General features: G+C 39.5%; 1 protein-coding gene across 1 annotated transcript in view; it reads right to left on the bottom strand.

The window, feature by feature from the left end:
• Positions 1–16,237, bottom strand: part of CYBB (cytochrome b-245 beta chain) — a 46,251-nt gene extending 30,014 nt beyond the window's left edge. Inside the window, exons 1-7 of the mRNA XM_082246515.1 lie at positions 16,219–16,237; positions 15,981–16,099; positions 14,395–14,490; positions 10,923–11,033; positions 7,580–7,664; positions 2,535–2,680; positions 1,385–1,575 (exon numbers count right to left, since the gene is read on the bottom strand). Of these exons, the coding sequence (XP_082102641.1) occupies positions 1,385–1,575; positions 2,535–2,680; positions 7,580–7,664; positions 10,923–11,033; positions 14,395–14,490; positions 15,981–16,025 (674 nt within the window). The 5' untranslated portion in view covers positions 16,026–16,099; positions 16,219–16,237. The remainder of the gene's footprint in view (positions 1–1,384; positions 1,576–2,534; positions 2,681–7,579; positions 7,665–10,922; positions 11,034–14,394; positions 14,491–15,980; positions 16,100–16,218) is intronic.
• Between the last annotated feature and the right edge of the window lie 7,068 nt (positions 16,238–23,305).

Genomic DNA, 23,305 nt, shown 5'->3' with positions numbered 1-23,305 from the left:
GGACCATGTGATATTTCAGTTTTTCTTTTTTAATAAACCTGCAACAATGTCAACAATTCTGTGTTTTTCTGTCAGTATGGGGTGCTATGTGTACATTCATGAGGAAGAAGAATGAACTTAAATGATTTTAGCAAATGGTTGCAATATGACAAAGATAGTGATGGTAATTGTGCACTTATGAAGTGCCAAACTTGTTTTTTTTTCCTTTTGCAGGTGGCACAAAATTTAGCGGAAATCAGTTAGGTTGTCACATTCACTCACCACCAGAGCAGGCTTTGCTTGGTGGGCGGTGCATTGCCACAAATGCACCTGGAATGTATTATATTGTATAGAGAAATATATTTTTCCACTTTAACTTATTGACTGTACATTTGTTAATTTCCCTTTTCCCCCTTTCCAGGTTTGTGGGATACTCCTAAAGTTTTTGTAGAATTTTTGTAGGGGGCGGCTGCCCCAGAGCCAACGGGATGTGGTTTATTTTGGTGGGGGTGGATGTAGCACCCTCTTAGGCTAGGCAAAAGCATCTATTGCTCCTTCTGCTTATCAGGGGAGCCTGATCTATTGGGTTGCCTGTTACATGTTTCCAGGTGTGATTCACTGGGTCTGAGGGAGTGTCCCCACTGTATCCAATGAGGGAGCTTGTTGGACTGTGGCGGGAAACCCAGCCAGTGGCACTTTGGCTTTTGTGGAAATCTCAGTGGGAGGGCATTCTTGCAATGCATCCTGGGATTGCACATAAAAGCTGGGGGGAAATGCCACACTGCTTCAGCCCTTAATCCTTATCCTGATTCCTCCAGAACAAAGCACACAGCTCCTTAGACTCAAGCTCTCTCACAGCTTAATATTCCAGTTCCTTTCTGCTCTGTCACTGACTTCACCAACCCTGTGTAGACACGCATGCTTTGGCTTGACTGGTGCAGTCTCACTAACTCTTGGGAAAGGTTGGAGTCCCCCAGACTCCTATGCAGGCTATTGTCAGGTCATGGATTAGGGTCTATGAACAGCTGCTCACACACCCTGCTGGTCTCTGGCAAGTCCTGGACACAAGGTTGGAGAATTTTTCTCAAAAAGTACTTTGAGGTCTCTGAGCCACAGACCCTGATCCTTAAATTACAAAACCTAGAGTAAGATGAAAAACTACCTTTCTCCCCTGAAAACGGACATTCTGGAGACACCCAAACAGTATCCTTAAGATCCCTGTATCCTTTTTTCTGTCCTCCAAAAGGAACACTAGTTCCAGTGACAATTGTTACAGGTATTTTTCTACTCAAAGTTGAATAGTACACAAAATGATTTGTTACTTTACTGGCTATTTCATATTGGACTAAAACCTACAAAAGTCATATGCAATGTTATTTAGTATAGATATAAATCCAATACTCACCCAACTCCATGGATAACAAGACCAATGAAGAAGATGACAAAGAGATGATGTGTGTACCAAAACACTTCAAAATATGATCTACGAATGGTTTTTGTAGAAGAAGTAATGATTAGAATAAGAGCCAATGTAATTACTACTCCAGTGAGGCCAGCAAGAAAGGTAAATGCCACATTTAATCCTCCTATTGGATTCTGTAAAAAATAAGAACATTTTGTTTAGAACATTCTTTACTTTAACTTCAAGATTCTACAAACATCATAAATTCGAATATCGTAATACTTGCACTTTAAATGTGTGCATTTAAAACCATAATGCTGATTCAAATGGGTCTAGATTTTACCAACCAAACAGAATTCCACTTTTATTCTCTAACATAAAAGTGATATATGAAATTTCATTCTTTACCAGATACTAGATGTTAGTGTATTTATTATAATTTCTTATTTAGTAAACCCGTGCCCAGAATATGCAAGTAGATGTAGTTTAAAACCACCCTCATTCATCTATAAGCATTATCAAATCTACTAGCATTGTGGGTTAATTCATTTTTAAAGCGCATAAAAAGTGATGAGGTAAGATTCAAACCCATGGTAGACAGTTACATGATAGCAGGGCACTGGCACAATTAGCTGCAGCCAGGGAATTCCCTGTCCCACAGCTGCACATATCAAAGGGAAAAAAATGCTGGTGACATCATTGACATAATATGGCTACATGGCCATATCTGGGCAATGTCAGTAACTAAATATGGCCATGTAGCCATATTAGGTTAATAATGTCACCAGCGTCTCTGTCACTTTGTTACATGCGGCTGCGCTGCAAGAAATCTCCCAATTGCAGCTGATTTGACCAGCAGCGTACTATCATAGGACCGTTTCTCATGAACCTTAGTTAATTACTTCACTTTTGCCCAAAACTGAGCTCATCACTATTCACAACACAGGCATTGGCTTTTTTTCTATGACAGCAGATCTTAGCATCCTGCCATCACTTCTGTAAACATTCAGCAGGTATTTCCAATCTGTTAGAAACACATTGAAATCTGACTCTAAAGAAAAAGGTTTTCCCTTTATTATAAGCAATATTTTATAAGCAATAAAGAGTTCAATCAGCCTTTATGCAGCAGGTTCAGAATTGTTTTCCTACTTACTGGTACTTTTGATCGGACAAAGTTAAGGTAGGATTCATTACTCCTGTCCCCAAGGTCGGTAAGAGCAGCTTGAATTGTGCCATTCGCTTCCACCCTGGCGTCCACCAGTCTTTCCACATTAAACAAATGAGCCACAGTGTGGATAGCTGAGACAGGAAACAAAAACCTAAGTAATGGCATAATATATAACAGTAATAATTATTATTTTCTAAGAAATAAAGCCAAACTCCGGTAAAACATTTTTTTTTTTTTTTCGGTAGGGTGGGAAAAGTTAAAATTTGTCATATTATTTTTGGTAATGTTTGCATATAGTACCATGAGTAACCGAAGTACAGACACAGAATGGCCTATATATTATTTTAGGACAGCTGCATTTGGGCTAGCATTTTAAAAAATGCCAAGGAAGTCACCATGTGTATCAAGGAATTCAGTACCTGGCAGGGGGCTCTTGAGAAAGGGGGTTCTTAACCCAAAAATGTTGGGTTCTTCATTGTCCTTTCTCTTTTCACCAGGGTCTGGCTCTGCTGTTCTTCTCATTCTATTGTGGGTACTGAATTCCTGTATGTATTTCTGCACAGCTATATGACTAAGTGGTGCTCACTTCACTTATGTACATGTATGTATTGTTTTTGGTTATAAATTGGAATTAACAGTGGAAGTAGTACCTATGATGGATTATGCTTGATGTGAACTGACATGAATGTTCACTTTGCAAAAGAAAAAAATCTCAACTAACTTAGTCAATTAGGTGAAGATGTGTTGCCTTCATTCATCAATAAAGTTATAAAAAAAATCCCAGACATTTTCTGCTGTAGGGAAACTTAAAACTATTGACTAACTAGGTAATCTACCTAGCTTGCAGTTTTTCCTGAAGTATTACAAGCAGGGTTTGATAACAGAATTAAATGCTTAATTAATCTAATCCTAGAAAAGTGCACTGCTGCTATCAGCATGACTCACTACACTGCACAAATTGAAATGTATCTTCACTATCATAATATCTGCTCAGTTATGTATAGGTGTGAAGAGCTGTAAGAAAGGATGGCTCCTTCACCTCGGCCCAATGGGAAAAGGCCTGCTACTTTTCACACAAATGCTCATTAAGCACCAAATTGCAAGAAACCTCGTATAAAATCAGAGCGCAGTGGTACTACACCCCAGTCGACATGCACCGATGGTCTGGCCAAACTTCAGACATTTGTTGGCGATGCGGTATAGACCGTGGGACTTTTATCCACATGTGGTGGGATTGTGCAGCACTAAAGAATTTCTGGATGGATGTCCTGAAATGGGTGAAACATATCACGGAGACAGGGCTGACACTAGATGCGGCCTGCTGTCTGCTACACATCAATCAATACACTTATAAAAGATATAAAAGTTTGCTGACACGACACCTTTTGAATGCAGCCAAATCCTTAATTCCATTAGCATGGAATTCCAAAAAAACACCCACACTCAATGACTGGCTTAATAAGGTAGGTCACATTCACGAAATGGAAGAGACACTCGCAATAAAAAACGAACGAAACGACTTATTACACAAACAATGGTCCCCCTGGCGGGTTTTTACAGTTTCGAAGGAATATACTGATCTTAGAGACAATGGATCATAGAGTTGAGAACGGAGCCCAAGATATTTCGTGCTATTCAGGAATCCCCTCTTCTTACCTCTCCCTTTTATTACCACCCTTTCTTCCCAATTACCCCTGCCCTATTTCTTCTCAATTTCACTTTATACTTTCTCCCATACTTCATTAATTCTACCCTTTTCTTTTTTTTTCCTTCTCTTTTTCTTTTCTTTCTTCCTAACTTTCTTCTTTTTCAACTTTAACTATCCTTCCAAATACCTTTAGATGGACCTCCTTTAGAAGTCCATCTTTATTGTACCTAGAAAAACGGTAACCTCACTACATGACAATTGTATTGTCTATTTGTTCAAGATTTTGAAATTGAAAAGTGATTTGAATTAGGACAGTTGTTACCTTTTCTATCTGACATATGAAAACTGACTGTATCATCTATTAGAATGTATATTTTGTAATGTGCGGATGACTAATGTCTATTATTATTGGTTACTGAAAAAATGATTTGCTTTATGTTTAAAGCACTTTACTCTGTTCCACTATGTATGCCTTTTTAATTTTCTAAATAAAGTTTAATATTGTGAAAAAAAAAAAAAAAAAAGAAAGGATGGTGGCACTATGCCTAAAAAATGACCCTGTGCCCTTCTGCCACCAAAGAGAATCCAATTGCTGTATATTTAAATTATATGGCAGTAAAGAGGGAATCCATGAAATCTGTCCTAATCTTTATTTCAGAAATTATGATAAAACCATCATCAGTTTTCATAGCAGCAGTAAAATAACGTTTTATGTTTTAGTAATGCATAAGAGACTTGTTTATTTTCACAATGAACCCCTTCTCAAGCTAAGAGCATACAATATTATAATAAGTTGCACAGCACACCAATACAGTCGTCAACTGGTGTCAACCGTCAGTGGTAGCAACGGCACCTCCATTGACAGTCATCCTTCATAGCTACAGGTGAACCAGATGGGGAACAAGTATTTCAACACACCAAAAGTATTACAGAACAGTCAATATATGAAAACATACATTTTATTATTAGTTCTCTGTAATCAACAAGTAAACTGTTGAAAAAAAAAATATATAGTATATTATATATATATATATAATTACAGTACTATATATAGATAAAGGAGATGGGAATGCTGCACAAAAAAATTATTTAATGAAAATAATAAAAATACATCAGGTTTACATGGTATTCAACTTTAATGTTTTCATTAAAGAATTTTGTGTGCAGCAATCCCATTTCCTTTCTCTATATTATGGCCTTTGGAAAGGCCTGATTGCATTGCACAAACTTCCATGACTGACGTGCACCTCACCCTTGGAACTTTGCTATATACAGTATCTCACAAAAGTGAGTACACCCCTCACATTTTTGTAAATATTTTATTATATCTTTTCATGTGACAACACTGAAGAAATGACACTTTACTACAATGTAAAGTAGTGGGTGTACAGCTTGTATAACAGTGTAATATTGCTGTCCCCTCAATATAACTTAACACACAGCCATTCATGTCTAAACCACTGGCAACACAAGTGAGTTCATCCCTAAGTGAAAATGTCCAAATTGGGCCCAATTAGCCATTTTCCCTCCCTGGTGTCATGTTACTTGTTAGTGTTACAAGGTCTCAGGTGTGAATGGGGAGCAGGTGTGTTAATATTGGTGTTATCGCTCTCATTTTCTCATACTGGTCACTGGAAGTTCAAGATGGCACCTCATGGCAAAGAACTCTCTGAAGATCTGAAAAAAAGAATTGTTGCTCTACATAAAGATGGCCTAGACTATGAGAAGATTGCCAAGACCCTGAAACTGAGCTGCAGCACGGTGGCCAAGACCATACAGCCGTTTAACAGGACAGGTTCCACTCAAAACAGACCTCGCCATGGTTGAACAAAGCAGTTGAGTACACGTGCTCAGTGTCATATCCAGAGGTTGTCTTTGGGAAATAGACATATGAGTTCTGCCAGCATTGCTGCAGTGGTTGAAGGGACAGGAGGAGGAGCGCAAGGTCTCTAACATTCATCAGTTCCGTGATGTTGTCATGGAGGAGTGGAAGAGGACTCCGGTGGCAACCTGTGAATCTCTTCATACCCAAGAAGGTTAAGGCAGTGCTGGAAAAGAATGGTAGCCACACAAAATATTGACACTTTGGGCCCAATTTGGACATTTTCACGTAGGGGTGTTCTCACTTTTGTTGCCAGCGGTTTAGATATTAATGGCTGTTTGTTGAGTTGTTTTGAGGAGACAGAAAATTTACACTGTTATACAAGCTGTAGACTCACTAGTTTACATTGTAGCAAAGTATCATTTCTTCAGTGTTGTCAGATGAAAAGATATAATAGAATTTTTAGAAAAATGTGAGGGGTGTACTCACTTTTGTGAGATACTGTATGTGTGTGCATGTGTACAGTGGCAATAAAAAGTATGTGAACCCTTTGGAATTAACTGGTTTTCTGTAGTAATTTGCCCAAAATTTTTATCAGATCCTCACTTAGTCACAACAATAGACAAACACTATTTGCTTAAGCTGATAACACACAAACAATTCTAATTTATTGTGTCTTTATTGAACACACCCATTAAACATTTGCAGTGCTGGAGAAAAAAGTAAGTGAACTCATAGACTAACTACTTCAACAGCAGCTACTAGGAGTCAGTAGTTTGCACATCTGAGATCCAATTAATGAAATGAGTTTGAAGGTGTGGTTTGGAGCTACTTTGATTGATAAAAGACACTCAAACATTTTAAGATTGATGTTCATAAGAAGCATCAGCTGAAGTGAACCATGCCTCACAAAAAAGCGCTTTCTGGAAATACTGGAAATACACAATCCTGATATTATTTTTCTGAAAATTATCTCTTTTGCATACATATAGCTAAAAAAAAAAAATGAAGTTATGAAAGACTAAAGTTCCTCTTTAAAAGGGGAATTCCTAATCATTAGCTAGTTCTAAACTATACTAAAGTCCAAAAATTATAGTTTTCAATTACTTGTTCTTTTTTTAATTTTTTTGTATCATTTGTGTATTTATTCCTTAAAGTGAGCTGCTCTAAATGTCCCAGACAACTTATATTGATTTATTGTTAGTGTATAAGAGAAACCATTCTGATTTTATTTCTTAATAATAGGAGGTGATGACAAGTCTACTAAAATACTCGAAAACCCAGAAGAATTATGGCATAGAAAGTGATCCATCAAATCTGTTCCTTTTTTAATTTGTTATTGTTTTTTAACCTTTTGTTTCTGTATAAATCGATGTCCCAATCATGTTTATGCTGCTCATCTGCTAATTGGCATGTAACATTTACACTCCCTCAATCTAAGCTTAGTTACCCTATATACTCTAGGAGGGAACTGCTTTATTGCTTTGATTGTATTAAACAGGTAACATAGAGAAAAAACTCTTAAACACAGTATTATATAAAGAACCAAATGTTACCAACCTGTATGCAAGGCAATCATCCAAGCCACCATTTTGTGAAAAGTGAGGTTCCTATCCAGCTGTCTTCGTATACTTCTCCCACAACACTGCAGACACAAAAAGCACTTCAAAAACCATGAAGCAAAGAGATCATTTATTCTCAGCCCAATAGCTAACTGCAGTCTTTCTACTAAAAAGAACATGTATATAACAAAACACCAAAATGGGACAATAAATAATAAAGTAATGCAATGGATCAAAGAAAGCTACCAACCAAAAAACATTTTTTAGATGATTTGACCAAAGGAAACTAAAATCTGGTGCTTGTTGCACTTAAAAGGTTCACTATAAGAAAAACACTAGACCTAAATTTTTTTAAAGATTCCGGCAAGATTTACATGAAATGCCATTGTTGATATGTGTCCAAAAGCCAATTCTGCATGTCAACAACTGTTTTGTTTGCCAGCTGCATGCTTTCTGAAGGCAATCATGTGTCAGACTTTTAAATGTTTTACATTTTTTTAACTTTTGATGTTTTGCAAAAAAGAAAAATCTTGAGACAACATTTCTAATGAACTGAACCCTTTTTGAAAAATATTGGAATACTGCTGGTTTGACCTGAGACCATATCTTGTTTTTCCACGTGGCAATGTTTTGTCACAGTCATGGTGTCTACCAGACTCTCTCTTCTAATGGTAGGTGTCACACAATCTATTTATCTTTTGACAGAATACAGTGACTTTGTTTTGGTAATACCTATAGTATGCAAACTTTGCCAAAAAAAAAAGAAATGTACACTGCTCAAAAAAAATGAAAGGAACACTTTAAAAACACATCAGATCTCAATGAGGAAATCATGCTGGAGATCTATACTGATATGAACTGGGTAATGTGTTATTAATAAAAGGATGTCACAATGCTTGATGGAAATGAAAATTATCAACCTACAGAGGGCTGAATTTAAAGAAACCTCGGAAATCAAAGTGGAAAAATTATGCAGCAGGCTAGTCCATTTTGCTGAACTTTCATTGCAGCAACTCAAAATGGTACTTAGTAGTTTGTATGGCCCCCACGTCCTTGTATGCATGCCTGACAATGTCAGGGCATGCTCCTAATGAGACAACAGATGGGGTCCTGGGGTATTTCCTCCCAGATCTGGACCACAGCATCACTGAGCTCTTGAACAACAGACTGAGGTGCAACCTGGCGGCATTGGACTGACCAAAACATAATGTCCCAGAGGTGTTCTATTGAATTTAGATCAGGTGAGCGTGGGGGGCCATTCAATGCTATCAATTCCTTTATCTTCCAGGAACTGGCTGCATACTCTCGCCACATGAGGCCAGACATTGTCGTGCACCAGGAGGAACCCAAGACCACTGCACCAGCGTAGGGTCTGCCAATGGGTCCAAGGATTTCATCTTGATACCTAATGGCAGTCAGGGTGCCATTGTCTAGTCTGTGGAGGTCTGTGCGTCCTTCCATGGATATGCCTCCCCAGACCATCACTCACTCCACCCAACTGGTCATGCTGAATGATGTTACAGGCAGAATAACATTCTCCATGGCTTCTCCAGACCCGTTCACATCTGTCACATGTGCTCAGGGTGAACCTGCTCTCATCTGTGAAAAGCACAGGGCATCAGTGATGGACCTGCCAATTATGGTGTTCAATGTCAAATGCCAATCAAGCTCCATGGTGTCGGGCAGTGAGCACAGGGCCCTCTAGAGGACGTCAGGCCCTCAGGCCACCCTCATGAAGTCTGTTTCTGATTGTTTGGTCAGAGACATTCACACCAGTGGCCTGCTGGAGGTATTTTTTGTAGGGCTCTGGCAGTGCTCATACTGTTCCTACTTGCGCAAAGAAGCAGATACCGGTCCTGCTGATGGGTTAAGGACCTTCTACAGCCCTGTCCAGCTCTCCTAGAGTAACTGCCTGTCTCCTGGAATTTCCTCCAGGCTCTTGAGACTGTGCTGGGAGACACAGCGAACCTTCAGGCAATGGCACTTGTTGATGTGCCATCCTGGAGGAGCTGGACTGCCTGTGCAACCTCCATAGGGTCCAAGTATCGCCTCATGCTACCAGTATTGACACTGACCCTAGCCAAATGCAAAACTGGTGAAAAACAGTCAGAAAAGGTGAGTAGGGGAATAAAATGTAATGTCCTCCACCTGTAAAACCATTCCCGTTTTGTATTTTGTCTCATTGTTGCCCATCGAAGGCACCTGCTGTTAATTTCATTAACACCAAAGCAGCTGAAACTGATTAACAACACCCTTTACTACCTAAATGACCAGATCAATATCCCAGGAGTTTATTTGACTTGATGCTATACTCTGTTTAAAAGGTGTTTCTTTATTTTATTGAGCAGTGTGTAAATTATTTCAGGTTCAAATTAAACTTTAAAGACAGTCCTCTTTAAATTAAAGTGAATCTATCAATACAAATACAATATTTTAAGAATCAATAATGTGAATGTCAACATTATCAAATCATTTTCTTATTTGGAATGAAGAAGGACCTTATTCTTGTCATAAATTAAAAAAAACTGCTGTTCCCTAGCTACAAGTCTAGGCCTAGATTCCATGATTTCCGAAATCCAGTCAGTACCAAAAAAATTCATTGTTTTCAATCTATAATGAAACAGGTGAATCGAAAATGTTGCCCCCATACTCACAGATAATTTCAAACTATGCACAGAAGCCCGTTTTTTAATACATCAAAACTCAATGATAAGATTGTTTAGAATAAATTGTTCATTTGTTATATGTATATCTAAAAAAGACATTAAAGTGATTGTAAAGTCTCATTTTTTTCAGTAGCCCTTACCTGACAACTTTCTACTGCCTGATGTTTCACCCACTCCAAAGGATCTCAATCTATATTCTTTGAATGAATGGGATTTTACCTAATTTATCCTGATGTCTTCCCAGCTTTTGGTACATTCTTATGTACACTGTTTTTTTATACATTGTGAAAATTATCAAAAATTATTGAACAAGAAAATGACTAAATAACCAATTTAATTGGCCTTCACTGAACATTAGGTAACTAGGATACTATATCAGCTATGAGAACCTCATCAATGAGACTTACCAGTCTGTTAATAATAAAACATCAACCAGAGCACCAGGGTAATCCTTTTTTACCCTATCTCCATTTTAAAGCTGTGTAAAAGTCTCATGAAAAGTCTTATGTCTTTGCATTCAAAAGCTTCAGACAGAACACCAATTTATCTGTTATTAAAACCAAATAGGCTGAGCAAGAGCCATGGAATGGGATTACATTTATTATACTAGCTATTTGGGAACTGTAGCAATTTCTTTCCCTCGCTTGGTTAAGTTCATTTTAACTATAGTCTTACCGCACTTGATCCACGGAGAAAGGAAAGAAGGTTTCGACATACTGGCAGTAAGATGAGCAGGCAGTTAAAGTTCAGACACGCTGCTGGGGCTCTGGCCCAGGCTAGGGCTGACTGCAGCACAGGATGATAAAAAAAATGTATATTAGTATACAAATATAAACTCAATATGATGGCAAAAGGCTTTAATAGAAGATATATGGAAAGAGTCACCAGAAGCCAACCATCTGACAGGAACTACTGTGGGTATAGGTGGTACTGCAAGCTCAGTCTCAGACTAATAATTAATTACCAGCTTTATCAGATTTTCCCGTTACAATGGTACAACCCGTATGATGTGTCTCCTCCTGTTGTTTAATGTCAATAACTTTTTGGCTTTTTTGTACTCTACAACTCACATACTTTCACATAGGAAATATTTATATTTTGTATCTCCTGTGACAGCATGGTAAATGGCATCTTCAACCTCTAGCATTGAGCATATGATGACCATAGCAGATCCTTCCCTTGCAGAAACAAGAGTAAATAGTGCAGGTACACATGGGCTGCATCCTTGCACTATTTTCCCAGTATTTATTAGTATTTAAAAGAAAGCAGCTGATGGCTTCATAAGGGAGGGTGCAGGCCTCATCTCCTGCCTGAAACAAGATCCTCCCTGCCCTTACCTCATGAAAAAATAGCTCTTTCTACTCTACTCCACTGTTGCTAAATTAACTTTGTAAATATAATGATATAACAGATGCAAGATTTTGGCCAACAGTGGATGCCGGGTGCTTTATTCATATATACTGTATAAATCTTAGTGATAGACAATTGCATGGTCTCCTTAAAGCTCAAATGAAATGTCAGTTTAAACCCATCAAAAAAACATTGCAGGTGCATCAAAACAATAATAAGGAAATTCAAAAAGTGTGTTGTGGACACCCTTTAGGGTTCTGTTGGTCCTCTGCACCAAAATTGTGGGTGCTAGCGGCAGTCACATACCTGTCAGAAGTAGGCACATGAATCTATCGGAGGCTGTCATTGAGGTTGGAATGTCTATACTGGACATTCCTTCCTCAGTGCACTCCCTTTCTGGCTGCTGGTGACCATCACACAGACAGGCACATAGATGAGAACTTTTCTAGTGAGGTGGATGAATCCTTATGAGTAACTAAAAAATGAGTTCCCCATCAGATCCACTGCTATGTAATCTACCCACTGTTGTGTGCTGTCAATCAAAAGCAAGGTGGACATGATAGGGAACTAGCTTCTCAGTTTCCCAAAGGGCTCCACCCACCCAACAGGCACTACGGCCATAGCAACTAGTTCCCCATCAGGTCCGCATCCCCTGTTACTTGTCATTTCAAAAACATGGGCATTGCCATATTTGAGTAATAGCATTGCAAGTATCTTATCCCCTTGGTTTACATTTAGCTTTGGAATCCCCTGGCTGATAGCTGAATGAAGCCAGGGATAGAGTCCTGTGTAGGAAGTTGTCACATTCATTAATTGCTCAACTCGGGAACACTGGCATTTGTCTATGTGTCAGCACAGAACTGGTCTTAAAGTAGAACTATTGGCAAAACCTTTTTTTTCATTTTGGATAGAGCAAGGGAGAGTTATAACTCCTATCAGATTTTTTTCACCATTTGAGTCCCTTTGGGGAGATTTACCTTCACTTCCGGTCCCATAGCCAAACAGGAAGTGAGAGGAAATCCCTGCAACTTAAGGAAATTCCCTGGGGTCACCAGGTCGCCAGAACTAGTTTCCCCATTGGAAGAGTTCCCCTCTATTATTTTTCTGGAACAACCCAAAATGTGGTATTTTCTTTTACTTTCAATGATAATGGTAAACAAGACAAATAGAGAAGGTGAACCCACGAGGGCACAGACAGCGATAAAAACTGACAGATGTCCTAAACCCTCTCTGCTCTATCCAAAACTAAAAAAGGTTTTGTCTTTAGTTATACTTTAATTACTGCTGGTTTACTATTCTGCAAACTGGCAACAATTCATGAAGACTCCCTTGCAGCCAAAGCGACAGGTTCTTAAAGTGGTTTCAGATCTATCTGTATTTGTTGCATGTGTTGGTACTATTAATGATACTGGTGCAAATGCTTGCCTGAATGAGGAGCGGGTAGTTTTAAGGGCACTACTATCAAAAATTGAAGTAAATGTTTTATTGGTTTCCCCAGAATATCTTTAAAGCCAGGACCTGAGTCGAAAAGTCAGTCTCCTGCCAACATGCTACTGAGTTGAACCCTCGCTCTCTCTGTGGAAGCAGTGATCTCTCTGTAGAAGTCCGACACGCCCTCTACTAATGCCCCGTACACACGTGCAGATTATCTGAAGACTTTTGTCTTCAGATTTACCTTTTCTATGTAGTGCAAGGGCCTGCCGGATTGCATACAAATTGAAAATGTTTAGGTTTGACCTCATATTATATGGTTTTGGTAAGTCTACAGACAAAAGTCTTCAGATAATCTGCACGTGTGTACGGGGCATTAGTTACAGCTCACAGCCACAGCTCCTAAATCAGCAGGGAGCATGAGCTTTTTTAATTGGAGAGCTCTAGTTTGCTTTCACACAGAGAGCAAGGGACCCAGCTGTGGCTGCTTTTTAAAAAAAAAACGAACTGTAAGACAGTGAACACCCATTGTTTTGATATAACTGGAATGTATTTAGCTGTTTTAAACTGAAATTTAAATTTGTCTTTAAATGGCATATTCACTATTCATATTTCAAATAGCAATTCTCAGTCAGAAGAAAGACTGTAGCTACCTATGCTCAGTTTTCAACTTTTTTTTTATAAACCTGTATTTAATAGGAAAGCACACCTATATACAGTATTTGCCAGGAAAGATAAGGATTAAAAATTACAGTACTGTATTAAAAAGGCAAGCAATCAAAATTGTGTTTCTATACTCCGCTTTAGACTTTTTATAAACATATAGTTAATAAAAATGAAACAAATCAATGTATGTACAGGTTATATAACGTTTTAAAATGAATACTGTCTTATAGGAAGAGTCAGTGCTTTAAGTGGCCCAAAAGAGGTGCCGGTACTCTATTATATCCTATACATTTTTTCGCCCCTCCCCTCACCCCACATCAGGGTCCCCACAGAGCACCCCCCCCCCCCCCTGGCCTGGGCTGGGACTCCGCAGCAGGGGGACTCACTGGTGGTGACTGGTCTGGGTTTGGAGTGGGAAATATTCTTGGGGGGGGGGGCAATTGAGGGCGCAGATGTCCAAAATGAGCGTACTGGTACGCTAAGGCACACGGAGAGGTGGCGGTATGCTCAAGAGCCATATTTGAAAGTGGCGGTACTGAGTACCAGTGCATACCGGCCCACTTAAAGCACTGCGAAGAGTTGTAAAAGCCGGTTTCTGTATTTCATCACTGCTAAAGGAATGTTACATCAAGACCTTTAATTAGAGTTAATGATCAGTTTTCAAAAAGACAGCAAGTGAAATGGCAGCACAAGTACTTACCCCATAAATCTCTCTAGAATAGATATATCGTCTGCCATCATCATAAACAAGGTAAAAATTCCAAAATAGGAATGCATTCAGTCCAAGCCATGCCAGCTGAAAGATAATATTACAATCAATTAAACAATTGTCTTATTTATGCCCTTGATGTACAATTTATGATTTTATCACCAAACATTTAAGTATTTTTTGTTCCATTTCAAAATAATTTTAATAACAACTCCATTGAAAAATAATGTAAAAGTAAATTCTGAAAACAATATAAAGCATGAATGAATGCTGGGAAATGCATAAGTGCACAAGACTGACAGTCTTTGGTATTGGGCATGTACAGGAACAAAAATGTGTTTTGGACAAGTGTTTAGAAGTGTTTAGAACCCATAACTTTCCCAGTAAATCCAAGTAGAATCAGTAGAAGTTAACTCCAAAAGTCTGACTCAATAAAATCCACATAAAGGTTATCCTATATGAATTGCGCACAAAACTATCATTAGCAACTAAAATATTTAGTACAGTAACCTATACAGAAACAGTACATGTGATCAAGAAGTACAGTAATTTGTGAATTTCTAACGGCAAATAAACATTTTTAAGATCCATTTGTGAATCGGTATACAATTTGTTTTAATATGTCTAATTATTGCTAAATTGTGCAACATTTCTTTTTGATATGTCCCTTCGAATTTGCCATCTTATACAAGCCTGGTTGCTTAAAAAGTATGCAACCCACATCTCACCCCACTGTCAAAACCTCTCATCAACAACAACAAAACAGACAAAGAAGAGTTGCCTTCATTGTGATTATATTAGTACTGACAGTATGATCTTTTATGTAAACCATGTTCAATGTTCCTCATCCTTACACCGTCTAAATGTTTTAATGTTTGATACATTTCCAAACTCAATAAAATGCATCTTGTACACAATACGAATATGAGGCTTTATAGTAAACACTATCCTAGTGTAAGAATATAAATTAAACATTCTGTCTATATACAGTATATAGCAAAATCTAGGTGTATTGAATACCTTGGTATAGTTATATCAAGTTGTATAGTATTGCATACAAAAAATCATTTTCAGCAGTAAAGTGTGGCTTTCCTTAGCAGAGTTAGCGGTTGTTTTTTTATATATGGCAGTTTAAAGTATATAAATGACTATCCAGGCTCTCCTCACTTAACGGCCAGGTTCCGTTCCAGCGACCAGGTTGTTAAACAGGGAGCCACAAGTAATCAATATTTTAAGCATTCCTAACTACTGTACTGTACAATATTCTGAAAAAAGGTCTAAACACAAAACTCCAACTCAATAACATTGTTTTAATTTGCATAAGTACAGAACACAAAAATATAAACAACAAAAATCCTGTACTGTACAATACAATGATGTACAGTACCCAAAAAGTAAAAGTAAGAGCTGGTCGTAAGTCTGAGAGGTTGTTACAGGTAAGTCGTTAAAGAGGAGTGTCTGTCCAGTAATGGTTAGACCTGCCTTGAGCTAGTAAATTTGTGTTTTGTGTTAAAATTTGTTGTACTAGCTATCACATTTACAGGTGCTGGAGGATATGTATAGAGTTTCTTACTTACAATAACAATGATGGAAAGTCCTTCGTTTACCACCCAGTTGCTCATTCTGGTACTGTGTCTGACCACCAAGGAACTTCCAATCTGAAGAATGAGTGTTGCACAGCTGCAGGGAAATATATCTGTGAGGAAGTGAAAACAGATAATCAACAAGCTGTTTCCTTTTTAACACGACCTTCCCCTGTGATTGCAAAAAAGGAAATCACATTATTAAGATCTATATCTGGAGGCAAATTCTCACCTTGCTTATTTAGTGACTGCGCAACATATAGGGGTTCATTTACTAAAGGCAAATAGGCTGTTCAGTTTTCAAGAGAATGTGCCCTGGAGTTTAGTGAATGTGGTAAGATTTTACTTTGCAAAGAATACCCAATTGTGGAAGGATAAAATAACAAAAATAGAATTTTTTCATGCACATGATTGGGTGATGGAAGTCAGCAGAGCTTCACTACATTCACTATGCTCTAGGGAAAATTCCCTTGCTATACGCAACTTCCTTTGCAAAATGAGAAGTCTTTTTGCCTCTAGTAAATTAAGCTCATAGAATACAAGACTTAAAATGATTTTGTTAATAGTGGCTTTAACCACCTGCCGACCAGCCGCTGTAGTTTTACTGTGGCAGGTTGGCTCTATTACGCAAAACGACGTACCAGTAGGTCAATTCGTGTAATAGATAGTGGTGGCATGCATGCGCCACTGGAGGAGCGCACACGCGAAGATTGGCTAGAGGGGGAGCCAATCGGCCACCCACAATCGCTCCCCATAAAGACAGAATGGCTGTCTGCCTATGAAAACAAAGCAGACAGCTGTTCTGTCACAGATGAACACAGGGATCCTGTGTTCCTCCTGTTTAGAAACACAGGTCTCTGTGTTCATCCAGTAAGTCAATTCCCCATACAGTTAGAAAGCACTCCCTAGGAGCACACTTAAGCCTTTGATCACCCCTGGTGTTAACCCCTTCCCTGCCAGTGTCATTAGTACAGTAACAGTGCATATTTTTTAGCACTGATTACAGTAGTAATGTCACTGGTCCTCTCAAAAGTGTCAAAAATGTAAGTTAGGTGTCCGATCTGTCCTCCCTAGGAGCACATTTAACCCTTTGATCGCCCCTGGTGTTAACCCCTTCCCTGCCAGTGTCATTAGTACAGTAACAGTGCATATTTTTAGCACTGATTACAGTAGTAATGTCACTGGTCCTCTCAAAAGTGTCAAAATTGTCTGTTAGATGTCCGAACTGTCTGCCGCAATGTCGCAGTCCCACTAAAAATCGCTAATCGCTGCCATTACTAGTAAAAAAAAAATCACATAAATCTATTCCCTAGTTTGTAGACGGGAAAACTTTTGCGCAAACCAATCAATATACACTTATTGGAATTTTTTTTTTTTACCAAAAATATGTGTCAGAATACATATTGGCCTAAATTGATGAAAAAATTTTGTTTTTAAATTTTTTTTTATTGGGAATGTTTTATAGCACAAAGTAAAAAATATTGTTTTTTTTTTTTCAGAATTGTCGCTCTTTTTTTGTTTATAGCGTAAAAATTAAAAACCGCAGAGGTGATCAAATACCGCTAACAGAAAGTTCTATTTGTGGGAATAAAAGGACATAAATTTTATTTATTCTTTTTTGTGTACAGCGTTTCACGACCATGCAATTGTCAGTTAAAGTAATGCAGTGCCATATCACAAAAAGTGGCCTGGTCATTAATGGGGTAAAAACCTCTGGTCCTTAAGTGGTACATTTGTACACATCGAAAATTTGTCTAGATTGTGCCACTTTAAGTTAAGTTTATTTTACCCATAATCAGAGCTGTTCCTTTCTTGGTTTGAAGGTGATCAGGTAAGCATACAGGTATATCAAGTATAACAACCTGAGATCGAGAGTACCATCATGGATCACAAATTACACAATACAAGGAGTCGAAAGGTCCATGTTCATAGAATAATAACAAGCATGTCCAAGAATTTAAAAAAAGGATTCTGGGTGTATTCATTATACTGAGTCAAGTCTAATATTCTACATTTAAGGCTAATTATAGAGATATATGAAGGCAATGTGTGGCTTTGTGTTTCCTTAAGGTGAACCAAGGTATATCAGTTAGAAACCAAGTGAGGGAGGCAGATGATATGATGGTAGTATATAAATGAGGGCTAGGGAAAGGGCAGTAGGAAGAAAAAAGGCTAGGAGAGGGTAGGGTGAGGGAGGAAGTAAGCAAAAATAAGAGAAGGAAGGGTGAAGAAGTAGAAAAAGAGAGAAGTCAGAGTAGAATTTGGACAGAGCTGTTTCTTTCTAGCACATCACATGCAAATGGTTCTCTTTATTTTACATTAGCTCTATCATTGTGAGCTTCTTCTTTTTACCAGTTGCTAAAAGTTAATTTTTTTTAAATGCCACATAAAAAATACCCTTATTGCAGTTTTTATGTAAAATGTCGCTTTGCATTTGAGTTCTTGAATCCCCTTTTTCTGGTTTTGACCCGTCACATACTTTGTTCTTGTTTCTAGTTCTTGTTTGGAGCCTTTTCGACGCAAGGCGAATGCCTAGGTTTTTAGAAATTGTCCACAGGATTGGTGGCATTGTTGTTCGCCACAGGGGTCTTGGTAGAGATAACAGTATTTATTGAGACCTTATGAGGTTAATTTAAACGATTATCCTAAATATGGTAATCTCGGCCTACAATCTGGTGTCGAGCAGGTACTGACTGCGGTGGGGCACTCGTCAGTGTACCACTGCCTTTCGTGTGGCGGTTTTGACCAGCAATTGATGTTACTTTATGGGCTATGCCCTCAAGTTAAATTCTGGGGTCAGTCTAATGTCTGTCTGGTACTGATGGTAAGGACAGGCCTCTTAGACTTTGTGATGGCACTTTTCCACCGCAAGTACCGGCTTGGCTCCACTCGGCACTGCTTGGCCCTCTGCTCGACTCAGTTTGCTTTTCCACTGCGTGGTACGAGTCTGCACATTTCAGCACTGTATAGGCTTTACTCGGCTCGGTTTGCTTTTCCACTAAAGTAGTAAGTGAGTGGGATTACAACGATTCTCTGACCAATCAGTGGCTAGTAGTGACAAAAAATCAAGGCTGCATGCAAAGTATTGTGGGATATGGTATAGATACAGCCCGCTTGGAACCCCAACCGAGGTGGTACTATTTAAGCAAGCCGTACCGAGCCATACCATGTAGTGGAAAAGCGCTGAAAATTTATGTTTTATGGGTGCTGACGGTAGAACTGTGACTGCCATTGTCGGGTGCTCACAGTATAACTTTGACTGGCACTGTTGTTTGGTACATTTGGAAAGTTGTTACTTTTGCAAAGTTCAATAAAGCTGTGGCCTTGCCCTATTTCCAACTTATTCAGCTTTTGTGTCTTTTTGGGGGGCAAGGTATTGGTTTATTAGCTGCTCATAAATGAGCCTATGCTTCTCAGCAGTCATGCCATTTATTGCAGCTTTTATGTAAAATGTCACTTTGCATTTGAGTTCTTGAATATGTGCACTTTGCTTTTTGGAGACAATGAGTTGATTTATCAAAGGGATAGAGCATGTTCACTTTCCAAATTGACATTTTGCTTAGCTTAGTGAAGGAGGTGAAGTTGTGCTGACCACAACCAATCATATGCTAGACAAAAATTAAATGAAAATTAAATGAAAATGTACTTTGCAAATGAAAATTGCAATATGAACATGTTCTACCCCTTTAGTAAATAAACCTCACAATAGTTTAGTAGAGAATGTTAATTTGGTCTGCCTTGAGATTTGTGAGTTTTTTCCCCTCTCTCTACCGCCATAGCACAATCCTTTCCGTTGCTCTCAAGTATTACTCTAGATCAGGGGTTTTAAAACTATGGCCCTCCAGTTGTTCAGGAACTACAATTCCCGTCATGCCTAGTTATGTCTGTGAATGTCAGAGTTTTACAATGCCTTATGGGATGTGTAGTTCTGCAACAGCTGTAGGGTCGTAGTTTGAGGATCCCTGCTCCAGATGTTTTCCTTTAAGGAAAATTTTCACATCTAAAACTGCTGGTGAATATCAAAGATACAGCCATAATTTTACATAGCCAAAAATATCAACTTGCTTAGAGCTAGTTCGAGCATCTTAGTCCTCATTAGTGCAAGATATGCCTTTACTGGCTCTATTGTGTAGGGCTTGTGAGCTCAAGGTAGCAGTAACATTAAGGTAGCAATGAGGCTGTACAAAAGAATTTCAGCATATGCATCCTGTCAGCTACCAATCACAGCAGCTGTTTATGGACCCACAGAGCATGAGTTGGCATCTTGTTGATCCTGATCATATTCCTGCCTTGCCGACCCTCTGTCTGAAGTGCTCTCCCCCACCTGCAGAGCAGCACAAGAGCAGCACAGGAAAACAACATGCAGTGTACTGCGCTGATCCCCACCAGCCTTCCTCTCCAGTCCATCCAATGCACTCTTATGGGACCCTGTCCTCTGCCTTACTGACTTCTGTTCTCCACCCTGATGACCCCGTGTCCTCTGCTATGCTGATCCCTGTCCCCAACCTTGCTGATCCCTGTTCTCTGTCCTTCTGACCTCTGCCCTGCTGATCTCTGTCCCCTGCCCTAGTGACCCATTACTCTGCCCTGCTGGCCCCTGTCTTCCATTGAACCCTGTCCTTCACCCCACTGACCCCTGTCCACCACTCTGCTGGTCTCTGTCTTTTGCCCCGCTGATCCCTGTCCTCTGCACTGCTCTCCTCCTGTTCCATGCTCTGCTGACCCCTGTCCTCTGCAATTCTGACCCCTGTTCCTTGCCCTGCTGACTGCTGTCTTCTTTTCTACTGACCCCTGTCTTCTGCTTTGCTGACACCTGTTCTCCATCCTGCAGAACCCCTATCCAGTGCCCTACTGACCCCTGTACTCTGCCCTACTGAGCCCTGTTCTCCACCCTGCTGACCCTGTGTTTTCTGCTCTGCTGACCCCTGTCCTCTGCCCTGCTCACCCTTTTTCTCCTCCTTGCTAGTCCTTGTACTCTGCCCTGCTTATCTCTATAACCTCCCCTACAAACTGCTGAACTCTCTACACTACCCTACAAATTACTGACCTCTGTACAATACCCTACATATTACTGACTGCTGTACACTGCACTACAACCTAATGACCCCTGTACACTGACTGCCCTACATATACCCCTGTACTTGCCTGTACTTGATGGCCCTAGAAACTACTAACCTCTGTACATTGCCCTACAATTTTTCTACCCTCTGTACACTGTTCTACATATCAATGACACCTGTACACTAACCTACATACTAACGACTGCTGTACACTGCCCTGCATCCTACTCACCTCTGTACACTGCAATACATCCTACTGACATCTGTACACTGCCCTTGATACTACTGACCCCTGGACACTGTGCTACATACTACATACACTGGCCAGAACATACCCCAACAAGTCAGGACAGAACTCAAAGCAAACAGCCAGGCCAGACATGAAGCCAGTCAGGCCTGAAACTATTCAAGGAAGTCAGCCTGCCAAGTTTATTATTTTAAAGTGACATTTGTTTTATTATAATTATCTAGGTTACTGCCTAGTTGGGGCCTTGCTATTTAATTTATTTCATTAAAAAAAAAAAAAAAGAACAAAACACCCTGATATTCTTTGACCTCTTCCATGTTGTTCAGGTAGATCCCCACCTCTCAAAGGTGCCTACCCCTACTCTAGAGGGTATCACCGAGCCAACCTCACCCAAATCAGAGTGCAAAGGGGTGAGATATATGAGTGCTGAAGCTTTTGTGATTTTTCAGGGGGCTCTCCCACAATGCCAGTTTTGTTAACTGTATCAATATTTCCAGATCACTATGTTTCTCAATCTAACAACAAATGTATTACTAAACCTAATGAAATCACAATTTGAAAGATATCAGAATTATATTGGCCTTATGCCTATTCTCCTTAGTAGATGCAATGTGTCTCATCTACCCCCTTGGCATTACAGGATAGGCATGTTTGGTATTATACTGATTATAATCCTCCTAGCTACATTTACACTTAAAGAGGAGCTCCAGTCTCTCCTCAAAAAAATAAAAAGTCAGCAGCTACAAATACTGTAGCAGCTGACTTTTAATATAAGGACACTTACCTGCCCCTGGATCCAGCAATTTTGGCACCTGAGCTGACTCAATCAGCTTCGGCTGCAGGCATCTGCATCTTTACTAAGGGAAACCGGCAGTGATGCCTTCGGGCCTTACAGCTGGTTTCCTACTGTGTTTTCCTTCCTTTTGGGTGCAGCTCCGCTTTAAGCTGAGCTTCTTTGGTCATTTTTACAGGGGATTTTTTTTTTTATACAGCGTTCTTGAGTGTTTTGTGGACATTTTTGCTTGAGGCCATTGAAGTCTAATAGGCCCAAAAATGTTTGAACCTTCAGCTGAAAAGAAGTTCCTGTTCATTTTCGAGTTACAATCGTTAAGCTTCAAGTGGCACCCCACTGTGAACAGGCACAATTGAATACAATGAGATTTTGGATGTTGTGCATTTTGAACCTTCGATCTCCAAAACATGTGAGCAAACGGGGCCACATACTTTTCTGTAAACACTTGTTAAACAATAAAGTTGCCATAATTTATAGAAATTGTGTGAAACTTAACTTGTGTGATTTAAAACCCACACTTGCAGTTTGTATTGTGGAATCATTTACCAGAGGGGTCTTTTACAAACTGATTCCATTCAACAACTTTGGCTTAACTCAAAACATTTTCCATTGCTTTTAGCCTCCTCTAAATCTCCAAGTTTATATTTTTTAATGCTGTGATCCGACTTTCTGTTTTTGGGCAGCTACATTCATTCTCAACTGCCCCACCGTATGTAGGAATGTAGCCATCCTCTCCTGTCTGCTCTTAAGATGGACTAGAGGCTATGGGACTTGTAGTGTGCATAGATCATGTGGGGTGGTATCAGCATATCCTTGCTAATTTGTGAGTGTATTCTGCTAACTAAGCCAAGTTGTGGGTGGGGCCTACTCGCCCTGCATTTGGGGGTACCTTTCTTCTTGTGTACATTCCCATCAATGCCTGGGACCAGCTGGGTCCGTGGCCATGTGAAAGTCAACACTAAAGTGGAACCCCAGCTTAAAGATGAGCCGTACAATGTGTGCAGTAATGCAATATACAGAGCCCCCCTGTAAACATACTGTCCCATCTTACTACACACCCTTGGTCAATGTATGTTGCATTTAGGAGGGACCGCACAGCCTATGGCCTCTCCACAAGTTCAGCATACCTCTGCCACCTCCCAGTTACTGAATGGTGTCCCACTGTGCACCAGCACATAGATCTCATGTGTGCTCTAAGCTAATTCCTTCTCTGCCTTAC

This window comes from Pelophylax lessonae, assembly GCF_965119305.1.
Source record: "Pelophylax lessonae genome assembly, chromosome: 2".
Classification (NCBI taxonomy): Eukaryota; Metazoa; Chordata; class Amphibia; order Anura; family Ranidae; genus Pelophylax; species Pelophylax lessonae.
Note: the sequence above shows the minus strand (reverse complement) of the source record. Positions and strands in the feature narration are given on the sequence as shown.